The sequence below is a fragment of the Phyllobates terribilis genome, unplaced genomic scaffold, assembly GCF_046119375.1.
Source record: "Phyllobates terribilis strain yellow unplaced genomic scaffold, ASM4611937v1 Scaffold_7__3_contigs__length_470593459, whole genome shotgun sequence".
NCBI lineage: Eukaryota > Metazoa > Chordata > Amphibia > Anura > Dendrobatidae > Phyllobates > Phyllobates terribilis.
This window is the reverse complement of record NW_027362767.1, coordinates 392,278,263-392,303,452: the sequence shown is the minus strand read 5'-3', so window position 1 is coordinate 392,303,452 and position 25,190 is coordinate 392,278,263. Positions and strand designations below refer to the sequence as shown.

Genomic DNA, 25,190 nt, shown 5'->3' with positions numbered 1-25,190 from the left:
AGGTCGTCTAATCACTTATACCGCACTAGGAACGGCGTAAAAAATAAACGCTAGGGCTGGGGTTGGGGTTAGGGTTGTGCTAATGTTAGGGTTGGGGTTAGGGTTGTTTTTTTTTTCAAAAGTAAAAAACAAAAAAATAAAAATAAAAAATGACGATATGGCAACTAGTGTTGAACGCAAGTGCTCACTACTTGAGTTTGCATCGGGTGCTCGGGTGCTCGGGTATGCATTGAGTATCGTGGGTGCTCGAGTTTCCGCCCCATATGCTTCGCGGCCAAAAAAACCTTGCGGTCATTGCCTCCCATGCACGAGCGATCCCCGCATGTTTTTTTGGGGGTGTCTAATAACCGTGAAACATGCGGGCGGGGACTCGATCATTTCACTTGAGCACCCGTGATACGTGGTGCATACTCGAGTACCCGATGCAAACTCAAGTAGCGAGCACTTGCGCTCAAGACTAATGACAACTTATTCAATATGGTGACCTAATGTCATCAAATTCTGTGTCGTACCTCTGGGTTCAAAATGTTCACTATACCCCTTGATAAAATCCTTGAGGGATGTAGTTTCCAAAATGGAGTCACCTGTGGGGGGTTTCAACTATTTAGGCACATCAGGGGCTCTCCAAACGCGACATGGCGTCCGCTCTCGATTCAAGCCGATTTTGCGTTCAAAAAGTCACACAGTGCTCCTTCCCTTCTGAACTCTGCCGTGCGCCCAAACACTGTATTTTCCCCACATATGGGGTATTGGCGTACTCAGGAGAAATTGCACAAAAGTTTTTGGGGTCCATTTTCTCCTCTTACCCTTGTGAAAATAAAAAAATTGGGGCTAAAACATGATTTTTGTGGAAAAAGTTAGATTTTTTTATTTTCACGGCTCCATGTTATAAACTTCTGTAAAGGACTTGGGGGTTCAAGGTGCTCACCACACATCTAGGTAAGTTCCCTGAGGGGTCTAGTTTCCAAAATGGCGTCACTTGTGGGGGGTTTCCACTGTTTAGGCACATCAGGGGCTCCCCAAATGCAACATGGCGTCCGCTAATTATTCAAGCAAATTATACATTCAAAAAGTCAAATGGCGCTCCTTCCCTTCCGAACCCTGACGTGCACCCAAACAGTGGTTTTCCCCCACATATGGGGTATCTGCTTACTCAGGAGAAATTGCACAACAAAATGCATGGTGCAATTTCTCCTGTTACCCTTATGAAAATGCAAAAGTGGGGGCTGAAAAACATTTTTGTGGGAAAAATGTGAAAATTTTATTTTTACGGCTCAATGTTATAAACTTCTGTGAAGCACCTGGGGGTTCAAGGTGCTCACCACACATCAAGATAAGTTCCTTTAGAGGTCTAGTTTTCAAAATGGTGTCACTTGTTGGGGGTTTCCACTGTTTAGGCACATCAGGGGCTCCCCAAATGCAACATGGCGCCCCCTAATTATTCAAGCAAATTTTCCTTTCAAAAAGTCAAATGGCGCTCCTTCCCTTCCGAACCCTGCCGTGCGCCCAAACAGTGGTTTTCCCCAACATATGGGGTATCTGCTTACTCAGGAGAAACAGCACAACAAACTTTGGGGTCCATTTTTCCTGTTACCCCTGCGAAAATAAAAAAATTGTGTCTAAAGTAACATTTTTGTGAAAAAAGTTAAATGTTAATTTTTTTCTTCCACATTCCAAAAATTCCTGTGAAGCACCTGAAAGGTTAATAAAGTTCTTGAATGTGGTTTTGAGCACCTTGAGGGGTGCAGTTTTTATAATGGTGTCACTTTTGGGTATTTTCTGTCATAAAGACCCCTCAAAGTGACTTTAAATATGATGTGGTCACTAAAAAAATGGTTTTGTAAATTTTGTTGGAAAAATTAGAAATTGTTGGTCAACTTTTAACCCTTATAGCTCCCTAATAAAAAAAAAAAATTTGGTTCCAAAATTGTGCTGATGTAAAGTAGACATGTGGGAAATGTTATCTATTAACTCTTTTGTGTGACTTATCTCTCTGATTTAAGGGCATAAAAATTCAAATTTTGAAAATTGCAAAATTTTCTAAATTTTCGCCAAATTTCCATTTTTTTCACAAATAAACGCAAGTGATATCGGAGAAATTTTACCACTATCATGAAGTACAATATGTCATGAAAAAACAATCTCAGAATCAGGGGGATCCGTTGAAGTGTTCCAGAGTAATTACCTCATAAATTGACAGTGGTCAGAATTGTAAAAATTGGCCGGGTCATTAACGTGCAAACCACCTTGGGTTGTAAAGGGGTTAACTGGGAAAAAGGTGAATGATTCCATTTTTTTTTATAAATATGTATCTTTAAAACTTTTTTTTTTTCACTTTACACTTTTGTTTTTAGTTCCTGTAGGGCACTTGAACCTGTGACCGTGTTGGTTGTTATATTGGACAAGTCACAACCGGTGACTGAGTTTCAGTGGACGCTAGTGATAGGGGCTTTTAGTGGGTCTCTGGTTGCCATGGCAACCCATTGGCAAACAGGATTGCACAGCAGCAGTGAAAGGGTTAACAGCAGCAATCAGTTTAAATTACCAGGATAAAGCTTTATTCACACATCAGTATTTCCAAAACACAGAACAGGTGTCAATCTTTCAATTTTAGTTTTTCCCTGTTTGTTCCACTCCTGGTTTTGCCATACAAACACTGATGCAAAATATTGACCAATTACTGATGTGTGAATGAACCGTAAGAGGCAGATGCTGGCTGTTTAATACAGCCAAAACCTGCTCGGTGTGGAGCAGGCTCAGCTTCTGAGCCAACTCCATAAACCCCAACTCACTCCATGATGTACTGTACATATTTTTTATGGAGCATGAAGGAATTAAATAAAAAACAGAGCAATGTGATAAAACTCCACCTTCTCTACAAAGATAGAAGTTAAAAATCAACAAAAATGATTGAAACAAAGTATCAAAGACAGAAGTGTCATGGAAAATGCAGTTTGTGTTATGGGAACCATTTCAGAGGGTAAAAAGGAATCAAAGTGACAATCAGCCCAGAAAGTTTTCATAAAGTCCATTGCAATAAAAGAAAAACTGTAAATCAGGGCAATAATGAATTTTATGTGTATTTTTTGTGGATGTTTAAATCTTAAAATCTTGTGTCTGTATTTAGGAGAAAAAGAATCCCAATTCAGAGTACACTGAAAGGAACATGATGATGTCCCTGATTCAAGTATTTTTTGCTGGAACGGAGACGGTCAGTAGCACGTTAAGACATGGTCTTCTCATCCTTGTGAAACATCCTGAGATTCAAGGTATATTATATGCTTGGATGGCCACATTGTCATGATCCTACAAATGGTCTGTAGTACAATATTGTTTTTTTTTGTTTCTTTGTCCTGCAGAAAAACTTCATGAGGAGATTGATCGAGTCATTGGGGACAATCGTTGCCCAAGTATCGAAGACCGAAACAAGATGCCATATACAGATGCCATAATTCATGAAATCCAAAGGTTTAGTGATGTTCTACCTCTAAATGTCCCACATTCCGCATCAAATGACATCAAATTTCATGGATATCACATTCCAAAGGTAACAACCCAAGGCTCATACTACCTCTCTGGCTATTTAGCTAAGCTTTGCTAATTAGGCTAAGTTCACTCAGGAGGAATTTGAAGTAGATAAAATCTAAAATTCACATGCAAAAAAATTCTTTAAATATTCTTTGAATACTCTTTCTACTCATTTCAATGAAAATCCACTTGGCTACCCACACAGAGTTTTTTTTAGAAGATCTTTTTTTTTTTTCAGTAGGGTTTTGAAAATCTTGCTATAGAAAACAAAAAGCAAAATGTCCTTTTTGTAAGGTGGACTCCTCTCTAAAGTTGAAGCTGTCAAGTAAAATGCTGCAAACACCGTATGGGGAAAAAAAAGTTTCAAAACTGCTCCACAAAAAGCTCCAAAAATAAAGTTGCTCAAACCCCTACCTCGTATTTTCTGAAGTAACATAGTAACATAGTAACATAGTTTGTAAAGCCGAATAAAGACTTGCGTCCATCAAGTTCGACCTGTTAGTTCTGTAATTGCTAAAGTTGATCCAGAGGAGGGCAAAAACCCCAAATGATTTGGCCAATCTTCACCTGAGGAAAAATTCCTTCCCGACTCTGAAACCAGCAGTCAGAATAAATCCCTGTATCAACCTACTATTTTATTTTATTTTTAAGTATACGCTGAAATCTGCCTGGTATCTAGAAATGCATCCAGTCCCCGCTTGAACTGGTGTAGAGAATCCGACATTACCGTCTCCTCACTCAGTGAATTCCATATTCTCACTGCTCTTACCGTAAAGAACCCCTTCCTATGCTGGTGCTGAAACCTTTTCTCTTCCAGTCTTAGTGAATGCCCTCTTGTTACCGTAATATCCCTCCTTTTGAACAAATCCCGGGCAAGATCTCTATACTGTCCCCTAACATATTTGTACATATTTATTATGTCCCCCCTCAACTTTCTCTTTTCCAGGCTGAATAGTCCTAGTTTTGCCAACCTCTCTGGGTATTGCAGTCCCTCCATTCCCTTTATTAATTTTGTTGCCCTCCTTTGTACCTTTTCTGGGAAATCTATTTGCATTTTTACACTTCCAAATAACTCCACATAAACATATCTCAAATGTTCACTGAAAGTTTTATTAGTTGAATTTTTTGGACTGAAATATACAAAAAAAAACTCTTTAAAAAACTCTAAATGTTTTTGCCCTGTTTTTTTTTTCTTTTTTTGAAGATATTTTGTATGGGGCATTGTTTTTAATTTTAATTGATTCAGTAATGAAATTTGGAGCATTTTTTTTCAAGCAGAATTGACGTGTTGCTTCTTTTCCCGCTTGCAAAATTACAGCTAATTTAAAGTATCACTTCAATGATGTTTTTTTATTTCAGCACTGGAGTGGTGCCATTAATGTCTGTTCCATGCCCCTAGTAATATACTGTACTTACCACCTGGTGTCTTCAACTGTTGCCGGTACCGGTCCAGTCGCGCTCCGCCATCTTGTGACCATAACTTGTGACTGACCGGAAGTCAGAGGTAATGGTCACAAGCTCTCAATGTAAATCAGTGAAAGCCTCGTTCTGGCCTCCATCTGGCCTTGTTCTGGCCCTTATAGACCCAGCAAACACTGAAGCGATCCGGCAGGTCACAACTGGAAGAAGATGACCGGAGTAGCGCAGATAACAGATGAAGATGACGGCAGGTAAGTATGAGACTAGGTGCAAGGTACATAGATTAGTGGCACCACTCCAGTGCTGCAATAAAAATAATGCTGTAGTGGTGCTTTTAAAGAGTATTTAAAAAGTCGCTTCATGTGGATGTTGGAACACAACCTCCATGTGAACACGCCTTTAGTGTCAGTCAAGGACACAAGATGAAAAGGATGCTGACCCTTCTTTTGATTTATTTTTGCTAAATTGTTGCAGGATCTTACAAACGTTTCAACTTTCTCTTGCTTATTCTCTTATTAATTCCTAGAACTAGTGTTTTTCTTAAACAGAGTCCTTCAGCCCTGTATGTTTCAGTAAATTCATCCATTTTCCAGGGAATAAAAATTTGGACTGTTCTGTCATTATTCCTGAAAACGTCTTTCCAATCAATGCTGCCAGGTTTGGACTGTATGGAGACATGCTGCCTTCATTACCTATATACTGTTCTTTTTCTTCTATACAGGGTACTGATGTGTATCCCCTTTTGTACTGCGCTCTCAGAGATCCGGAATATTTTGCAACTCCAAATAAGTTTAACCCCAATCACTTCCTGGATCAAAATGGCAGCTTCAAAAAAGAAGACGCTTTCATTCCATTCTCCACAGGTATTATCCTTCCCACTAGAGATGAGTGACTAAACTTGCAGGACCCTGATCCAGTGACCACATCTGTATTTTGTGGCCGGGTGCCCTGCAAAACGCCTTCCACTTGACGGTATCCCCGGCGGCTCTTCTAGTTTGTAGGCCACTTGAGATGTCAATGCTGAAGCCTGACGCTGGGCCTACTAATCTGTCCAGCAGCCATGAAATACTGGTGTGGCTGTTGGACCAGGTTCCTGTGAATCGATTTAGATGACTGTACTTCCTACTATAGCAAAACCTAGAACCATATTACAAGTGATTCTCTCTCCAATGATACAGACACAACGGGTATAATTTTACTACCAAGGCATTGGATGATACAGCTGTTAGTGATGAGCGAGTATGTTCTGTTAACCCTTTCGACGAGTATGCTCGGGCGAACACCTAGTATCTTCACTGTGCTCGGGTGTTATGTTTGAATCGCTCTCGTGTGCATGATTTGCGACTGTTTGACAGCTTTAATACATGTGAAGAATGCCTGTTTCTTTGGCATTCCTCACAAGTATTAAAGCTATCAAACAGTCACAAATCATGCACACAGGAGTGATTCAAACATAACACCGAGCACGCTGAAGATTAGTGTTGAGCCACCCCCGTAGTGTTCGAGTTCGGTTCGGTTCGTCGAACACCCGTGTGTTCGCCGAACTGTTCGTCGAACTGTTCGTCGAACACCTTCGAACACCGTTAAAACCAATGGCAGGCAAACAAAAACACATAGAAACACATAGAAAACACCTTCAAAGGTGTCCAAAAGCTGACAAACTGCTCAGAAGACACAACTAACACATGGAAAAGTGACAAGTACATATAGTCATGCGAAAAGAAAAGAGGTGGAGGAGTAAAAGGAGGGGGAGACACAGATATAGGCATGTCATGCCCTTCTAAAATCCAAAAAGTGAGAAGCCGACATGTTCAGTCCGCTCCTGCCCGTGCCACCTCCGTGTCGCCGGGTTTGTGCCAGAGCCGCGGTGAACCCTGACGGCCAGCCCCCCTCTCCCAATACTGGTGCCTGTCCGCTGGTGGGTCGAGCGAGCCCCCCTGTGGTGGAGGCAGCTCTAAGCTTTTTAATTTAAATTGTCTCTCTAATTTGAATAAATACACTTTAAATCCATTTACAAGGATCTATTGGAGGGCAAGTCTCATGCCAGCAGCCGCGTAATTCCAGCTCCAGTAGCGTCCACTAAAGCTGCTGCAGTTAAAAAGCTTTTATAAGGATCGAGCTCGGCTGTCCACCGCAAGGCATCCTACTGCCAGTCCGAGCCCCTATGCCTTGGGGTGCCTCCTGATGCTCTTCACTGAGTATCCCGTGGTCCCGAAGCATTTCCTTTGAAAAAATGAAGTGTCCAAACTACAGGTGGTGTAGCTTGCTTAACAGCCGGGATAATCCGCTGACTAGCAGACCCTGCTACTAGGCACAAAGTATTTCCTGGGCTAGATGCAGTTAAAAATTTGTAATTAGATACTCTCGTTGGATGCTGAGAAAGCATTCCATAGAGTCTCCTGGCACGCCATATATGATTCTCTTAAAAAGCTTGGGGTAGGGGTCTAGGGGACCCTTTTATAGCCAAAATCACGGCCCTGTATCGCAATACGTCACCTAGGCTGAAGATAAATGGAACTGTAGCACCCTGAGGGCTCGGTTGCTACAGAGGTATTGCACCTCACCCAGAGGTGTGATATCTCACTCTCAGGTAAGGATGTAGTGTGGATCAGGACCCGACACCTGCATGCATTACACCACATTGCCGTGGGGCAGGGCGACCAATATGCCCCTGAGATGGGCACGACAGTCCCTGTCCCTGGCTGGAGTGGGGGGAGGGAACACTGAGGAAGGGGAACCCTGTAGTGCAGGAGCAGGGAGGAAGCAGTTCCTGGGTGCATTGAGAAGGGAGTATAAAAGGTGGGCACCATCTTAGTTCAGTGCAGAGAAGTCTGAGCAGAAGTGGCAGGGAGCAGGGGCTCTGCATGAGCTCTGCTCCGGAGGCGGGCCTAGTAACAGAGGTCCAGGCCTGGAAGAGGGAGAAGGAAGGAATAGGAGCGGAGAAGGCTCCAGGAATGAGGAACGAAGGGATCTCAGGGGTGCGGACGGGCGAGTCGCCACCGCACGCCCGAATCCACCTGCGTGGAGGGGTCAGGCCAAAGGGGGAGACCGGTCCCCGAAACTAGTGGAGGCAGGAAACGACCCTCAGCTAGAAACAGGAGGCTGTGACATTTTATGTGGCGCAGGCCCTCGCTACACCCGCTAGGAAGGCACCACATAGGGTCAGGGAAACTGGCGCCAAGTTTACCAAGAGGAGGCCCGAGGCAGCCGGACAGAAGGGTTGGTAAGAAAGGCCAGACAAAGGACACACAAAGGGGGTCCTGTGAAGCACTCCAAAGTTATCTGGGAGTTGTCTGAGCCCCTCACCTGGTGAGCACAGTACAACGTGGGCAGCCGTTACCTGCAGACGTGGTCTGGATAATAAGAACTGTGAGTAAAGGCCCTGGACTGCATCACTGACTCCGTGTCATTACTGCTGCTGCCCTGCACCATCACCCCCATCCTCCGCATACACTGCCCTGAGGCTATACTCCTCCCGTGGGGAGTTATGCTACGCTCTGCTGCACCCACAACACCAGCCTCAGCGGTCTGCCCTGGAGCGGCGGTTCACTCTGACCGCAATCCACGGGTGGCGTAGTCGGACATTTAAACATCAAAACCACATAAATAGTTCCTCCACTGGTTTGACCGCCCTGAGCCACGGAACCGGGTCGCCGCCACGGAGACTACAACCACCAGCATCCACCAAAAAGGGTCCGGCTCCGGGTGTCCCAAGGCCCAGGGGGCGCGTCAGAACATTTTCATCACCTTTCACAATCACCAATGGGACAAGGCAGTGATGTTCTCTGTCCCCTCTCTTATACATCCTAGTGACGGAGCACCTGCTCTCATCAATTCGCCATAACCCCAATATTAGGTGGATTGAGGTGGGAGGCACCGAGTACAAGTGCTCTCTATTTGCTGATGATGTCCTAGTATATATCACTCAATCACATATATCCATCCATGCTGTTATGGCTGAAATAGATCACTTTGTTACATGGTCAAATTTTAAAATCAATGCAGCGAAGTCTGAGGCCCTCGATGTCTCCCTCCCCAAATCCATATAGGATTCCATCCAGTCCAACTTTCCCTTTGCCTGGCCCTCACAGGGTATCAAATACTTAGGAATTCCTATTCATAGAGACCTCTCCCATCTATGTTATCTTAATTTTGGGCCCTTTATTGAACAACTCCATACAGACCACGGTTGGCAAGTTAGAACTGTAAGATTCACTACGTGAACCACTGGTGTTTTGTGGAAAAGCACATATACACTGTGTTCCAAATTATTATGCAAAAAGTGTTTAGGAGTGATAAGGGAAGAATTTGTTTGTTTGTCAGTTAAACTCATTGATGGTGATGTGTGTCAGGGCTATTTATATCACTGTAAGCAATTGCAGACACCTGTGCTAATTAGTTTGGCAGGTGTGTCCAATGAAAGGCAAGACTACTTAAGAAGGCTGTCTCACATTATTAAGCAGCCTACATTTTCTGCCAAAATGGGAAAGAAAAAGGATGTGTCGGCTGCTGAGAAGCAACAAATTGTGGAGTGTTTAGGTCAAGGCATGACTACAATCAACATTGTGCGATGATCAGGATGAAGTGTCTTGGCAATCAAGAAGTATGTAGCTGATTCACAGTACACACGTGTGCGTGCTGATAAGGGCAAATTGAGGACTCTTTCCTTCAGGCAATTACGTCAGTTTGAAAGAGCAGCGGCAAAAAAGCCTTGTCATAGCAGCAGACAAGTTTTTGAAGCTCCTTGTGCCTCCAACGTCCCCCGAACAACAACATGCAGGGTCCTTCAGAGGTTTGCAGCTGTGCATACGCCATCCTGTCGACCTCCTCTATCCACTTCACACAAGCAGAAACGGCTCCAGTGGGCCAAACATTACATGAGGACTGATTTCAAAACTGTTTTGTTCACGGATGAGTGCCGTGCAGCGCTCGATGGTCCAGATGGATGGAGTGGAGGATGGCTGGTTGATGGACACCCCACGCAAACACGGCTACAGCGCCAACAAGGAGGAGGAGGAGTAATGTTTTGGGCTGGAACAATGGGGAGAGAGATTGTCGGCCCCTTTAGGATCCCTGAAGGCGCTAAAGATGAACTCCATAATGTATGTGGATTTTCTCAAACAGTACTTCCTGCCATGGTTCAAGAAGAAGAACCGTGTATTTCACAGCAAGATCATTTTTCTGCATGATAATGCACCATCTCATGCTGCACATAAAACATCTGCATCTCTGGCTGATATGGGCATAAAAGGGGACAAACTTATGGTGTGACCCCCATGCTCCCCTGACCTCTACCCCATTCAGAACCTTTGGAGCATCATTAAAAGGAGTGTCTATGATGGCGGGAGGCAGTTCACATCAAAGCAACAGCTCTGGGAGGGTATTCTGTCCTCATGCAAAACAATTGAAGCAGAAACCATCCAAAACCTGACAAATTCAATGGACGAGAGAGTTCAGAAGCTCCTTTCGAACAAGGGGTCCTATGTGAAAATGTAACATCACCTAGAATAAAGTTTTGAGTTGAAAACTGTTTGATTTCAGTTTCTAACAACCTGCTAATGCTTATAATTTCAAAAATGACCATTTTTTTGGTCTTTATTAAAATGAAAAGGTTGATCGAAAAGTTTGGGGGATCTAAGAGTGTGGCAACCCAGTAGTCATGATTACTTCGAATTCTGACAATATGAGGGTCATGCTGCAGGTAGTGCAGCAAGAAGGCACTTATGTGTCTTGCGCATCTCGGAGCCCCAAAATTATTTTCCGGGCTAGATGCAGCTAAAAATTATTATTAATTTTAAATCTGGTGAAGCTTTAGTATAGATGGCCTAATAGGATCAGTGCTGCACACTGCTACAAAGCCCAAATTATTTTCCAGTCAAGATACAGATAAACATGATTTGTAATTTTAAATCTGGTGGAGCTTATTATAGATGGCCTAATAGAATCAGTGCTGCACACTGCTACAAAGCCCAAATTATGTTCCAGCCAAGATACAGATAAACATGATTAGTAATTTGAAAGCTTAAAATGGTTGGTAGGGTGATTTTAACCAATCATCCATCTTTTACTCTCCCCAGGATGACACAGGGGTAGAAAAGTCGTTTCGGATCCATGATTTGTTCATCTTTATGAACGTGAGTTTGTCTACATTATCAGTGGAGAGCCGCGTGCGCTTATCTATCAGCACACCACAAGCAGCGCTGAACACACGTTCAGACAGAACGCTGGCTGCGGGGCATGACAAGATCTCCAAGGCGTAAGTGGCTAGCTCCGGCCATTTATCCAGATTGGAAGCCCAAAAAGAGCAAGGGTCCAGTGACACAGTCATGGCTTCAATGTTTACTTGGAGATACTCCTGTACCATCGTCTCTAGGCGTTGACTATGTGTCAGACTTCTTGTCTCCTGTGGCCTTGCAAAGGATGGGCTAAAAAAGTGGTGAAATGATTGCGCAAAATTGATGTTACCAGCAGATACTGTGGTTCTGTTATGGTTTGAGTGCTGAACACTTGACGGTCCCACGGTTGGCAAGTTGGAACTGTGAGATTCACTACGTGCACCACTGGTGTTTTGTGGAAAAGCATATGTAAGATTCTGCAACAGTCTCTGCTGATACTCCTGCATGCGTGCATCCCTTTCTATGGCAGGAATAATTTCTGCAAATTTACTTTTGTACCGGGGATCTAACAGTGTGGCAACCCAGTAGTCAGGATTATTTCTAATTCTCACAATTCGAGGGTCATGTTGCAGGTAGTGCAGCAAGAAGGCACTCATGTGTGTTGCGCATCCAGGAGCACCAAGTCTCTGTTGTGTTGGTGGCGAGGTAACAATCATGCTTCCTTCCTCTGTCCTCTCCCCCCAACCTCGCACAACAGAAATGTGATCAAGGTCTCCCTCATCTGATGAGTCTTCCATCAGTTCGTCCTCCACTTCTTCCTGGGCTCCTGCACCTTCCTCACTGGTTTGGCTGCTACCATGCGCCCTGGTAAAACCATCTCCCCCACCCTCACATGCCTGCCGCCTTGGTGCTGCCGACCGTCTGGACCTTGCAGATGTTAGCCCTTCCGCATACAACTCCTCCTCCTCTACTTCCTCCACCTCCTCTTGTGCCACCACCTGACTCCGAATTCTGTTTAACATGTGCTCCAGCATGTAAATCACCGGAATAGTCATGCTGATAATGGCATCGTCAGCACTAAACATCTTCGTCGCCATTTCAAAACTGTGCAGAAGGGTGCATAGGTCCCTGATCTGAGACCACTCCTCCAGCGTGATTTGCCCCACGTCTGGATCTCGTTGGCCCAGGCTATACGTCAGAACGTATTGCACCAGGGCTTGTCGGTGCTGCCACAGTCGCTGCAACATGTGCAGAGTTGAATTCCACCGGGTAGGCACATCGCATTTTAGCCGGTGAAGTGGCAGGCCCAACGACTTCTGTAGAGATGTAAGTCGCTGAGCTGCGGGATGCGAACGGCGGAAGTGAGCACACAGCGACCGTGCCCTCTGCAGAAGGCCATCTAGTCTGGGATAGTGGGCTAAAAATTGCTGGACAACCAGGTTCAACACGTGAGCCATACAAGGCACGTGTGTGACATTGCCCCGGCGAAGGGCCACACCCAGATTTGCAGCATTGTTGCACACGGCCTTCCCTGATTTCAGGTCCAGTGGAGACAACCATTCATGAAATTCGTTCTCCAGAGCTGACCACAACTCCTCAGCTGTGTGACTCACATTTCCCAGACATTTCAAAGTAAAAACCGCCTGATGACGTTGAGCCCTACTGCCAGCATAGTAAGGAGGTGTGCAGGATCCTTTCTGCGCAGTTAGAAAGCTTGTGGCATGACCAGACAGGCTTTGGGTGCAGGTGGAAGACCGAGAGGAGGTTGAGGAGGCAGAAGCAGTGGAGGAACTTTGACATAAAGAGGATTGACGCACAACTCGTGGGGACGGCAAGACTTGGACAGCAGCCCCTTGTCCTGCTGTCACCATAGTTACCCAGTGCCCAGTCAGCGACATGTAACGCCCCTGTCCATGCCTACTCGTCCAAGTGTCTGTGGTGAAATGCACCCTGTCACACACAGAGTTTCTCAAAGAAGCGGTGATGTTGTGTGCGACATGCTTCTTTCTTTGAGAAGTAGTGCCGACTGGGCATCTGGTACTGGGGCACTGCGACGGACATAAGATCTCGAAAATCCTCTGTGTCCACCAGGCGGAAAGGCAGCATTTCTGTAGCCAAGAGCTTGCAGATGGTGAAATTCAACCTCTTAGCTTTCTCATGGCTAGGAGGAAATGGTCTTTTACTTGTCCACATCTGAGGGACCGAGGGCTGGCTATTGTGCTTAGACGGGGTTAATAAGGGTGTCCCCGGCAAACTGCCGGTCTGTGAGGAAGATGCAGGCGGACATGTTAGGTTGCCTTGATCCAAAGGTGGTGCTATCGATGTCGGACAGCGCTCAACACCAGCTGGTGTTACCACCTCCAAAGAAAATGATGACCTGCCAATCACGCTGGCTGTTGCGGGTAAAGAGGTGGCAGGTCTGCGCCCCAAAACAGGTGTGACTGCTTTCCCCCCAGTCACAGAGGATGAAGAGGCCGCGGATGCACAAGATATGGCAGACGGTGGTTGGCCCGGCCGGCTAGGCCGCATTGTAGCACACTGAGCTTCCCACTGCAACTTATGCTTCATGTCCATATGCCGGTTCATGCATGAAGTACTCAAACTATGTATTTTTTGGCCTCTACTTAGCTTTTGCTGACAAATGTTACAGATAACACGAGTTGGGTCATCTTTATCGATCTGAAAAAATGCCCAGGCTATGCAAGGCTTAGCACCCATGCGACCTGAAGAGCCACCACGACTTGTGGTGAGAGGCAGAGTTGTGTTTGAGGATGCAGTTGTTGACGTGCTTCCAGTACTACGTCTCTGTCCAGGAAGGCGCAACCTGACCTCGTTGTCACTAGCATCTTCCTCCACCTCCTCTGCTGACCTCATCTCTTGGCTGACTGTGGGTTGACAGTAAGTGGGATCTCCAACCTCATCATCATCACCCTGTGCATTATCACACCCGTCGTCCTCAGAGCCAACCTGTTCCTGCCCTGACAAAAAACTAAAGTTGTCGCTCCAATCAGGTATTTGAGTCTCATCATCGTCTTCCTCATTGTCTCCACCAACAGGAGTTACAGTTTGGGAATGAGGGTCTACATTATGGTCAGAACCTTCTGCGTCTGGTCCTGGATCCGACTCATAAAGATTCTGGGCATCAGTGCAGATCATTTCCTCGTCTGGATTCACAGAAGCGCTGGAGTCGACCTCTGATTCCCAGGCTATAGTATGAGTAAACAGCTCTGCAGACTCAACCATCTGTTCTACCTCATACTCAGACGGGCAGCTGGAGATTTGGGAGCTGTGAGGAAGCAAGTGCGATTGGGGTGACACCTTTGAGGACTGGAGTATTTGTGATGTTGAAGTTGATGTGGAGGAGAGCCCACTTAAAGGAGCACTTGATATCCGTTGAAGCACCTGCTGTTTTTGTGCCTCATCTGGAATTTGTAGCGATTGGCGTGGCCGTAAGAAAGGGATCTTATCACATTGTCCGCTAAAAGAAGTAGACATTTTAGTTTGGCTGGAAGATGGTCTTTCTTCTGCAGATGTTACTGTTGCTTTAACACCTACCCCACGGACACAACCTTTTTTCCCCTTCCCAACATGCCTATTCCCCTTTCCACCAGCAGCGGGCCTTTTTCCACTCATTTTGGTGGTTAACTAATTCACAACTCTGGAGTTGTTTGCACAAAAAAACAATGGATGGGAACCGAGCAGAGATGAGTGGCCAAACTGTGGTATTAGGCCAAAACTATTGGCTGGGTTAGATGCAGAAAAAAATTATATTCAATTTGCAACCTGATGGAGGTCAGTATAGATGGACTAATAGAAAAAGTCCCACACACAGCTAGAAGCCCAAATATTTTTTCAGAGGAAGATGCAGAAAAAAAAATATTCAGTTTGCAACCTGATGGAGGTCAGTATAGATGGACTAATAGAGAAAGTCCCACACACTGCTAGAAGGCCAAATATTTTTTCAGAGCTAGATGCAGAAAAAAATTATATTCAGTTTGCAACCTGGTGGAGGTCAGTATAGATGGACTAATAGAGAAAGTCCCACACACTGCTAGAAGGCCAAATATTTTTTTAGAGCTAGATGCAGAAAAAAATTATATTCAGTTTGCAACCTGATGGAGGTCTGTATAGATGGATTAATAGAACAAGTCCCACACACAGCTAGAAGCCCAATATTTTTTCAGAGGTAGATGCAGAAAAAAATATATTCAGTTTGCAACCTGATGGAGGTCAGTATAGATGGACTAATACAACAAGTCCCACACACAGCTAGAAGCCCAATATTTTTTCAGAGCTAGATGCAGAAAAAAATTATATTCAATTTGCAACCTGATGGAGGTCAGTATAGATGGAGTAATAGAACAAGTCCCACACACAGCTAGAAGCCCAAATATTTTTTCAGAGCTAGATGCAGATAAAAATTATTTTTAATTTGCAACCTGATGGAGGTCAGTATAGATGGACTAATAGAGAAAGTCCCACACACTGCTAGAAGGCCAAATATTTTTTCAGAGCTAGATGCAGAAAAAAATTATATTCAGTTTGCAACCTGATGGAGGTCTGTATAGATGGATTAATAGAACAAGTCCCACACACAGCTAGAAGCCCAATATTTTTTCAGAGGTAGATGCAGAAAAAAATATATATTCAGTTTGCAACCTGATGGAGGTCAGCATAGATGGACTAATACAACAAGTCCCACACACAGCTAGAAGGCCAATATTTTTTCAGAGCTAGATGCAGAAAAAAATTATATTCAATTTGCAACCTGATGGAGGTCAGTATAGATGGAGTAATAGAACAAGTCCCACACACAGCTAGAAGCCCAAATATTTTTTCAGAGCTAGATGCAGATAAAAATTATTTTTAATTTGCAACCTGATGGAGGTCAGTATAGATGGACTAATAGACCAAGTCCCACACACTGCTAGAAGGCCAAATATTTTTTCAGAGCTAGATGCAGAAAAAAATTATATTCAGTTTGCAACCTGATGGAGGTCAGTATAGATGGACTAATAGAGAAAGTCCCACACACTGCTAGAAGGCCAAATATTTTTTCAGAGCTAGATGCAGAAAAAAATTATATTCAGTTTGCAACCTGATGGAGGTCAGTATAGATGGACTAATAGAGAAAGTCCCACACACTGCTAGAAGGCCAAATATTTTTTCAGAGCTAGATGCAGAAAAAAATTATATTCAATTTGCAACCTGATGGAGGTCAGTATAGATGGAGTAATAGAACAAGTCCCACACACAGCTAGAAGCCCAAATATTTTCTCAGAGGTAGATGCAGAAAAAAATTATATTCAGTTTGCAACCTGATGGAGGTCTGTATAGATGGATTAATAGAACAAGTCCCACACACAGCTACAAGCCCAATATTTTTTCAGAGGTAGATGCAGAAAAAAATATATTCAGTTTGCAACCTAATGGAGGTCAGTATAGATGGACTAATAGAGAAAGTCCCACACACTGCTAGAAGGCCAAATATTTTTTCAGAGCTAGATGCAGAAAAAAATTATATTCAATTTGCAACCTGATGGAGGTCAGTATAGATGGACTAATAGAATGATGCTATGCCCAAAAGATTTTACTTCACTAGGTGCAGTAAAAAAATTGGTATTCTATACACAGGTGGTGTAGCTTGCAACACAGATAGGCTACTCCACTGACTAACACACTCTGCAATAGGCCAAAAAGGATTAGCTTTGCTAGATTCAGCCAAATGCTGTGAAAAAAACTTGCACAGCACTGGCACAGAGCTGCCTGGCAAAAACTGATAGGAACTGATGTAACCTAGTCCTGAAAAGGACTCCAATTACAATTAGTCTTTACTCCCACAACCTATCTATTTAAGAGCACAGACCTGCCTGATAAAAGTCGTAGGAAATGCTGTAACCTAGTCCTTAAAAGGACTGCAATCACAACTATTCCCTACTCCCAAGCTATCTGTAGATTTGTGCGAAAATTGGCTTGAAATTAACAAGGTATAGCGCACACAGCAACAGCGGTGCCGTCTAACACGCAGCTGCAGCAGTGAGAAAATGGTGGCGACGGGGAAAATGGCTTGGTCTTATAGGGCAAGGACATGTGACATACACTGCCAATGACACATGCCCTTGCTTGTGTGAAAAAAAGCACTTTGCTCCGTGTGTGCGCTGCTGATAGGCTGACAGATTGCACCTCCCCACTGTAAATGCGGGAAAGAGAAAAAAAAATGGAGATCTTCATTATTCCTGCAGAGATCCATCCCCTGCCCCTCCCCCTGCCCCTCTGTACACTCAAACTGTGTATTAACATTAATTTTCATCATTACTGAGAAAAAATCCAGTTATGATTTTGGTGCACGAACAGTTATCAAACATAACCTCGAACAGCCGAATTTTTCTCAAATCGTTCGTGTTCGCCGAACGGCTCGAACACCGCCCAAAACAGCTCGAATTTGAGATTGGCGAACAGTTCGAGTAGAACAACGCTCATCTCTATTCATTAGCATTACGGACCATTCAAAATTAAGGTGCACCTTGTCGTGGTTTGATGGCCTTTTCATTTCTAGATGTAAAAATGTTACCTAAGTATCTTACGTTTTTTATATGTGGAGCAATAATGGAGTTCAAGTATTCATTATTCACAGAGTTTCTCGACGCGTAGTATATGAAGATGTCTGTATAACCATAATAAAAAAATGAGCAGTTTTGGAGTTCAGCTAAATAGCTTACAAGTCAAAATGTATTTAGTTTTTGCCAGCTCAGCTTGACTGACAGTTGCAGCTTGTACTGAACAGTGTGAGAACTCAGCAGCAGCAGGGAGGAGGGACACTGAGAAGATATCAATCAAGCTTGGTTGGTGGAGACTGAGTTTACATTTCAGAATGATTACACCGCCATTCTGACATAGGTTATCAAAGTAAGTACACCAGCTTCATCAGATCTATGAGACTTGATAAGTAACAAATACAGATTATATTCAACTTAACATCTCACTTTATTACTAGTAATATTATTATTTCTAAGAAATAACAAATCATTATTGCATTATTATACCTGTGATCAAGCAATCACAGGTTGAAGTCCCCCAATGGAACAAAAAAAAAGTAATAAAAACTTATTCAAAATGTTTTACAAATATTATTGAGAACACAAATTGTAAAAGTAAAACCAACCCCCTTTTTGTTCTGATTCATTACATGAAAAGAAAAATATGGATAATAAATAAACAAAAACTCATTTGGCTCATTTATAATTGTTCGAATTAACAAAGTACCATGTTATTTATCCTGCACAGAGAACGATGTAAAAAATGTAATAAATAGTAGATTTAAAAAATGTATGTACGGCAAAAAATTGCAAGTTTCCCAGCAAAAGAAAATTAAAAATATAGGCGATGACATTGGGGTACATTGACGTAAAAAAGTAAACCTAAATAAGTTTTGTATAACCATAACTGCACTGACTCATAAATTAAAGGGGTTATGCAGAACTACTTTATTTTTTTTCTATGGGCCTAAAAATTAACAAGCAGGTAGTTAATAACACAGACAACTACCTGCCTGTACTACACGGCGATTCAGTTGGTCCACGTCAACAGAGCAGCTCTTCTTCTTCTGGGCTGCCCTGTCCAAGGGTGTGACTACAGATGTAATGCTGGGAGCCGTCTGTCCATCAGCATGATGTCAGCAGTCATGCCCCTTCAACAGAGCAGCCTAGAAGAGAAGACTCTTCTCTGTCAATGTGACATCAGCCACTTCTCTGTCAATGTGACTTGCCTGCTAGTTCTTAGGTAGTGTTGAGCCACCCCCGTAGTGTTCGGGTTCGGTTCGTCGAACACCGGGATGTTCGAGGAACTGTTCGTCGAACTGTTCGTCGAACACCTTAGAACACCGTCGAACACCGTTAAAACCAATGGCAGGCAAACAAAAACACATAGAAACACATAGAAAACACCTGCAAAGGTGTCCAAAAGCTGACAAACTGCTCAGAAGACACTCTCTTTAAAAAAGCCGGCCGGCAAATTCAGCAGCGGCATACACCGGTACCCGACAATTTAGACAAGAAGGAATAGAGCATCACACATAGATTAGATAGATAGAAACATGTCAGTCACACATATAAGAAGCACAGTGACAGTGTTGGTTACTGCACTTGTCATTTAGTGTAAAGGATTTATTAAAAAAAATATTAGTGTTTTCATGCACTGTCTCTTTAAAAAAGCCGGCCGGCAATTCAGCATCTGTACCCGACAATTTAGAACAGAAAGAATAGAGCTTCACACATAGATTAGATAGATAGAAACATGTCAGTCACATATATAATAAGTACAGTGATAGTGTTGCTTACTGTACTTGTCATTTAGTGTAAAGGATTTATTTAAAAAAATAATAGTGTTTTCATGCACTGTCTCTTTAAAAAAGCCGGCCGGCAATTCAGCAGCGGTACCCGACAATTTAGAACAGAAAGATAGAGCATCACACATAGATTAGATAGATAGAAACATGTCAGTCACATATATATGAAGTACAGTGATAGTGTTGGTTACTGTACTTGTCATTTAGTATTAAAATAAAGGATTTATTATTAAAAAAATTGGCGTGGGGTTCCCCTTAATTTTAGGCTCTAGCGGAGGTTAAGCAGACGGCTGGGGCAGATGTTTGAAGCCTGGGAAGGGGGTAATACCCACGGAGCTTCCCAGGCTACTAATATCAGCCCCCAGCTGAATACATAGCCTTTACTAGCTATTAAAATGGGGGACCCCCCCAAAAAAATGACGTGGGGTCCCCCCTAATTTAATAGCTAGCAAAGGCTAGGCAGACAGCTGGGGGCTGATATTAATAGCCCAGGAAGGGAGCCATGAATATTGGCCCCCTCCCAGGCTAGAAACACCAGCCGTCAGCCGCCCCAGAAATGGCGCATTCATAGGATGCGCCAATTCTGGCACTTAGCCTCGCTCTTCCACGCTGCCCTGGTGCGGTGGCAGGGGGTAATAGGGTTGGGGTTGATGTCAGCTTATAATGCCAGCTGACATCAAGCCCAGGTTAGTAATGGAGAGGCGTCTATAAGACACCCCCATTACTAACCCCATAGTCAAAGTTAAAAAAAACACAAACACCCAGAATAAAGTCCTTTAGTTGAAATAAAGACACAATCCTTTATTGTTCTAAATTAAACCATACTTACCATCACGCCCATTCCAGCTGAAGCCAACGATCTCCTGCAATAAAAGAAAAATAATAAAGCAACCTCATCCTTACCTTTCCATGGTTCCCACGACAGCTTCAGCTCTGCTACATCGAGATGACAGGCTGGACCGCAGCAGAACGCTGCCATCCAGCCTCTCATCCCGCAGACACTGAGAAGCGCAGGCTTGCTTGCGCTGCTCAGCGTCTCTCTGTGACGACATCCAGATGAGCCGAGTTCATGTCCAATGAACTCGGCTCACCTCATGCACGTCACTGACAGCGTGGGAAAATTCTCACGCTGAAGCGGTGAGTGCAGGAGAATTCTCCCACGCTGTCAGTGACGTGCATAAGGTGAGCTCATGTCCAATGAACTCAGCTCACCTCCTGCACGTCACTGACAGCGTGGGAGAATTCTCCTGCACTCAGCGCTTCAGCGTGAGAATTCTCCCACGCTGAAGCGCTGAGTGCAGGAGAATTTTCCCACGCTGTCAGTGACGTGCAGGAGGTGAGCTGAGTTCATTGGACATGAGCTCACCTCATGCACATCACTGACAGCGTGGGAGAATTCTCCTGCACTCAGCACTTCAGCGTGAGAATTTTCCCACGTTGTCAGTGACGTGCATGAGGTGAGCCGAGTTCATTGGACATGACCTCGGCTCATCTGGATGCCGTCACAGCGAGACAGTGAGGAGCGCAAGCATGCCTGCGCTTCTCAGTGTCTGCGGGATGAAAGGCTGGATGGCAGCGTTCTGCTGCGGTCCAGCCAGTCATCTCGATGTAGCAGAGCTGAAGCTGTCGTGGGAACCATGGAAAGGTAAGGATGAGGTTGGTTTATTATTTTTCTTTTATTGCAGGAGATCGTTGGCTTCAGCTGGAATGGGTGTGATGGTAAGTATGGTTTAATTTAGAACAATAAAGAATTGTGTCTTTATTTCAATTAAAGGACTTTATTCTGGGTGTTGTGTTTTTTTTAAATACTTTACTAGAAATTCATGGCGGTCATGTCTAATACTGGCGTGACCCCATGAATTTTGGGCTTGGGGCCAGCTGATAATACCAAGCTGGCCCTAACCCCTTTATTACCCAGTGAGCCACCGCACCAGGGCCCTGGATGAGTTGGGTACAGCGCCAGAAGATGGCGCTTCTATGAACGCGCCATTTTCCGGGGTGGCTGCGGACTGCAATTTGTAGCGGGGGGGGGCCCAGAAAGCTTGGGCCTCCCTGCGCTGCAGATTCCAGCCCCCAGCTGCCTAGTTGTACCTGGCTGGACACAAAAATAGGGCGAAGCCCCACGTACTTTTTTTTTAATTATTTCATGAAATTCATGAAATAATTAAGAAAAAAAGGCCTTCCCTATATTGTTGTGTCCGGCCAGGTACAAATAGGCAGCTGGTGGTTGGGGGCAGCCCGTTCCTGCCTGCTGTACCTGGCTGGACACAAATATAGTGCGAAGCCCCACTTCAATTTTTTTTAATTATTTCATGAAATTCATGAAATAATTAAGAAAAAAAGGCCTTCCCTATATTGTTGTGTCCGGCCAGGTACAAATAGGCAGCTGGTGGATGGGGGCAGCCCGTTCCTGCCTGCTGTACCTGGCTGGACACTAATATAGTGCGAAGCCCCACTTCAATTTTTTTAAATTATTTCAGGAAATTCATGAAATAATTTAAAAAAAATTGACGTGGGGCTTCGCACTATATTTGTGTCCAGCCAGGTACAGCAGGCAGGAACGGGCTGCCCCCAACCACCAGCTGCCTATTTGTACCTGGCCGGACACAACAATATAGGGAAGCCCTTTTTTTCTTAATTATTTCATGAAATAATTTAAAGAAAATTGACGTGGGGCTTCGCCCTGTTTTTGTGTCCAGCCAGGTACAACTAGGCAGCTGGGGGCTGGAATCCGCAGCGCAGGGAGGCCCAAGCTTTCTGGGCCACCCCCGCTGCAAATTGCAGTCCGCAGCCACCCCGGAAAATGGCGCGTTCATAGAAACGCCATCTTCTGGCGCTGTACCCAACTCATCCAGGGCCCTGATGCGGTGGCTCACTGGGTAATAAAGGGGAAAGGGCCAGCTTGGCATTATCAGCTGGCCCTAAGCCCGAAATTCATGGGGTCACGCCAATATTAGACATGACCACCATGAATTTCTAGTAAAGTATTTAAAAAAAACACAACACCCAGAAAAAAGTCCTTTAATTGAAATAAACACACAATTCTTTATTGTTCTAAATTAAACCATACTTACCATCACGCCCATTCCAGCTGAAGCCAACGATCTCCTGAAATAAAAGAAAAATAATAAAGCAACATCATCCTTACCTTTCCATGGTTCCCATGACAGCTTCAGCTCTGCTACATCGAGATGACAGGCTGGACCGCAGCAGAACGCTGCCATCCAGCCTGTCATCCCGCAGACACTGAGAAGCGCAGGCTTGCTTGCGCTCCACAGTGTCTCTCTGTGAGGGCATCCAGATGAGCCGAGTTATTGTCCAATGAACTCGGCTCACCTCATGCACGTCACTGACAGCGTGGGAAAATTCTCCTGCACTCAGCGCTTCAGCGTGGGAGAATTCTCACACTGAAGCGCTGAATGCAGGAGAATTCTCCCACGCTGTCAGTGACGTGCAGGAGGTGAGCTGAGTTCATTGGACATGAGCTCACCTTATGCACGTCACTGACAGCGTGGGAAAATTCTCCTGCACTCAGCGCTTCAGCGTGGGAGAATTCTCACGCTGAAGCGCTGAGTGCAGGAGAATTCTCCCACGCTGTCAGTGACGTGCAGGAGGTGAGCTGAGTTCATTGGACATGAGCTCACCTTATGCACGTCACTGACAGCGTGGGAGAATTCTCCTGCACTCACCGCTTCAGCGTGAGAATTTTCCCACGCTGTCAGTGACGTGCATGAGGTGAGCCGAGTTCATTGGACATGAACTCGGCTCATCTGGATGTCGTCACAGAGAGACGCTGAGCAGCGCAAGCAAGCCTGCGCTTCTCAGTGTCTGCGGGATGAGAGGCTGGATGGCAGCGTTCTGCTGCGGTCCAGCCTGTCATCTCGATGTAGCAGAGCTGAAGCTGTCGTGGGAACCATGGAAAGGTAAGGATGAGGTTGCTTTATTATTTTTCTTTTATTGCAGGAGATCGTTGGCTTCAGCTGGAATGGGCGTGACGGTAAGTATGGTTTAATTTAGAACAATAAAGGATTGTGTCTTTATTTCAATTAAAGGACTTTATTCTGGGTGTTTGTGTTTTTTTTAACTTTGACTATGGGGTTAGTAATGGGGGTGTCTTATAGACGCCTCTCCATTACTAACCTGGGCTTGATGTCAGCTGGCATTATAAGCTGACATCAACCCCAACCCTATTACCCCCTGCCACCGCACCAGGGCAGCGTGGAAGAGCGAGGCTAAGTGCCAGAATTGGCGCATCCTATGAATGCGCCATTTCTGGGGCGGCTGACGGCTGGTGTTTCTAGCCTGGGAGGGGGCCAATATTCATGGCTCCCTTCCTGGGCTATTAATATCAGCCCCCAGCTGTCTGCCTAGCCTTTGCTAGCTATTAAATTAGGGGGGACCCCACGTCATTTTTTTTGTGGGGTCCCCCATTTTAATAGCTAGTAAAGGCTATGTATTCAGCTGGGGGCTGATATTAGTAGCCTGGGAAGCTCCGTGGGTATTACCCCCTTCCCAGGCTTCAAACATCTGCCCCAGCCGTCTGCTTAACCTCCGCTAGAGCCTAAAATTAAGGGGAACCCCACGCCAATTTTTTTAATAATAAATCCTTTATTTTAATACTAAATGACAAGTACAGTAACCAACACTATCACTGTACTTCATATATATGTGACTGACATGTTTCTATCTATCTAATCTATGTGTGAAGCTCTATTCTGTCTGTTATAAATTTTCGGGTACCGCTGCTGAATTGCCGGCCGGCTTTTTTAAAGAGACGGTGCATGAAAACACTATTATTTTTTTTGATAAATCCTTTACGCTAAATGACAAGTACAGTAAGCAGCACTGTCACTGTACTTCATATATATGTGACTGACATGTTTCTATCTATCTAATCTATGTGTGATTCTCTATTCTTTCTATTCTAAATTGTCGGGTACCGCTGCTGAATTGCCGGCCGGCTTTTTTAAAGAGACGGTGCATGAAAACACTATTATTTTTTTTGATAAATCCTTTACGCTAAATGACAAGTACAGTAAGCAGCACTTTCACTGTACTTCGTATATATGTGGCTGACTTGTTTATATCTATCTAATCTATGTGTGAAGCTCTATTCTTTCGGTTCTAAATTGTCGGGTACAGGTGTATGCCGCTGCTGAATTGCCGGCTTTTCATGTTTCACTGTTGGCACTGTTCCCATCGATTTGGGCAATCACTGTAATGCCACAACCACCATGGCTGTGGCATTACAGTGAGTGGCAGACAATCCCTGCATGATTGGTGCTCTAAATAGCGCCAGACATGCAGGACACGCTTTTGGTGCACGAACAGTTATCGAACATAACCTCGAACAGCCGAATTTTTTGCAAATCGTTCGGGTTCGTCGAACAACTCGAACACCGCCCAAAACAGCTCGAATTTGAGATTGGCGAACAGTTCTAGTCGAACACCGCTCATCTCTATTCTTAGGCACATAGTAAAAAAAAAAATAGTCCTAAATAACCCCTTTAGAGTTAACATGTTCTTTTTACAATATAAAAAAATGAAAATGGCATAGAACTAGTATATCAACATGCCTTCTAGAATTGCACTGAAATTGGTACTAGCTTACCCGGAGTGCTGTGAGAAAACAAGTAATAGCGGTAAGGCGCTTCCAGGCATCCGTGCTGTGGGAGTGGCGCTACCAGATATAGAGCGGTGTTTTGCTTATATAATGAACACGCTAGTTAGAAGCATGTTCAGCACTTCCTGGTGGTGACGTAGTTCTGGTCGCGGCATGTCAC

At 44.4% G+C, this 25,190-nt stretch overlaps 1 protein-coding gene across 1 annotated transcript in view; it reads left to right on the top strand.

Annotated features, from left to right (window-relative positions):
- The window catches only part of LOC141154964 (cytochrome P450 2G1-like), a 105,551-nt gene that overhangs the window by 77,544 nt on the left and 2,817 nt on the right, over positions 1-25,190 (top strand). The window contains exons 6-8 of the mRNA XM_073641544.1: positions 3,128-3,269; positions 3,360-3,547; positions 5,669-5,810. Coding sequence (XP_073497645.1) covers positions 3,128-3,269; positions 3,360-3,547; positions 5,669-5,810 — 472 coding nt within the window. The remainder of the gene's footprint in view (positions 1-3,127; positions 3,270-3,359; positions 3,548-5,668; positions 5,811-25,190) is intronic.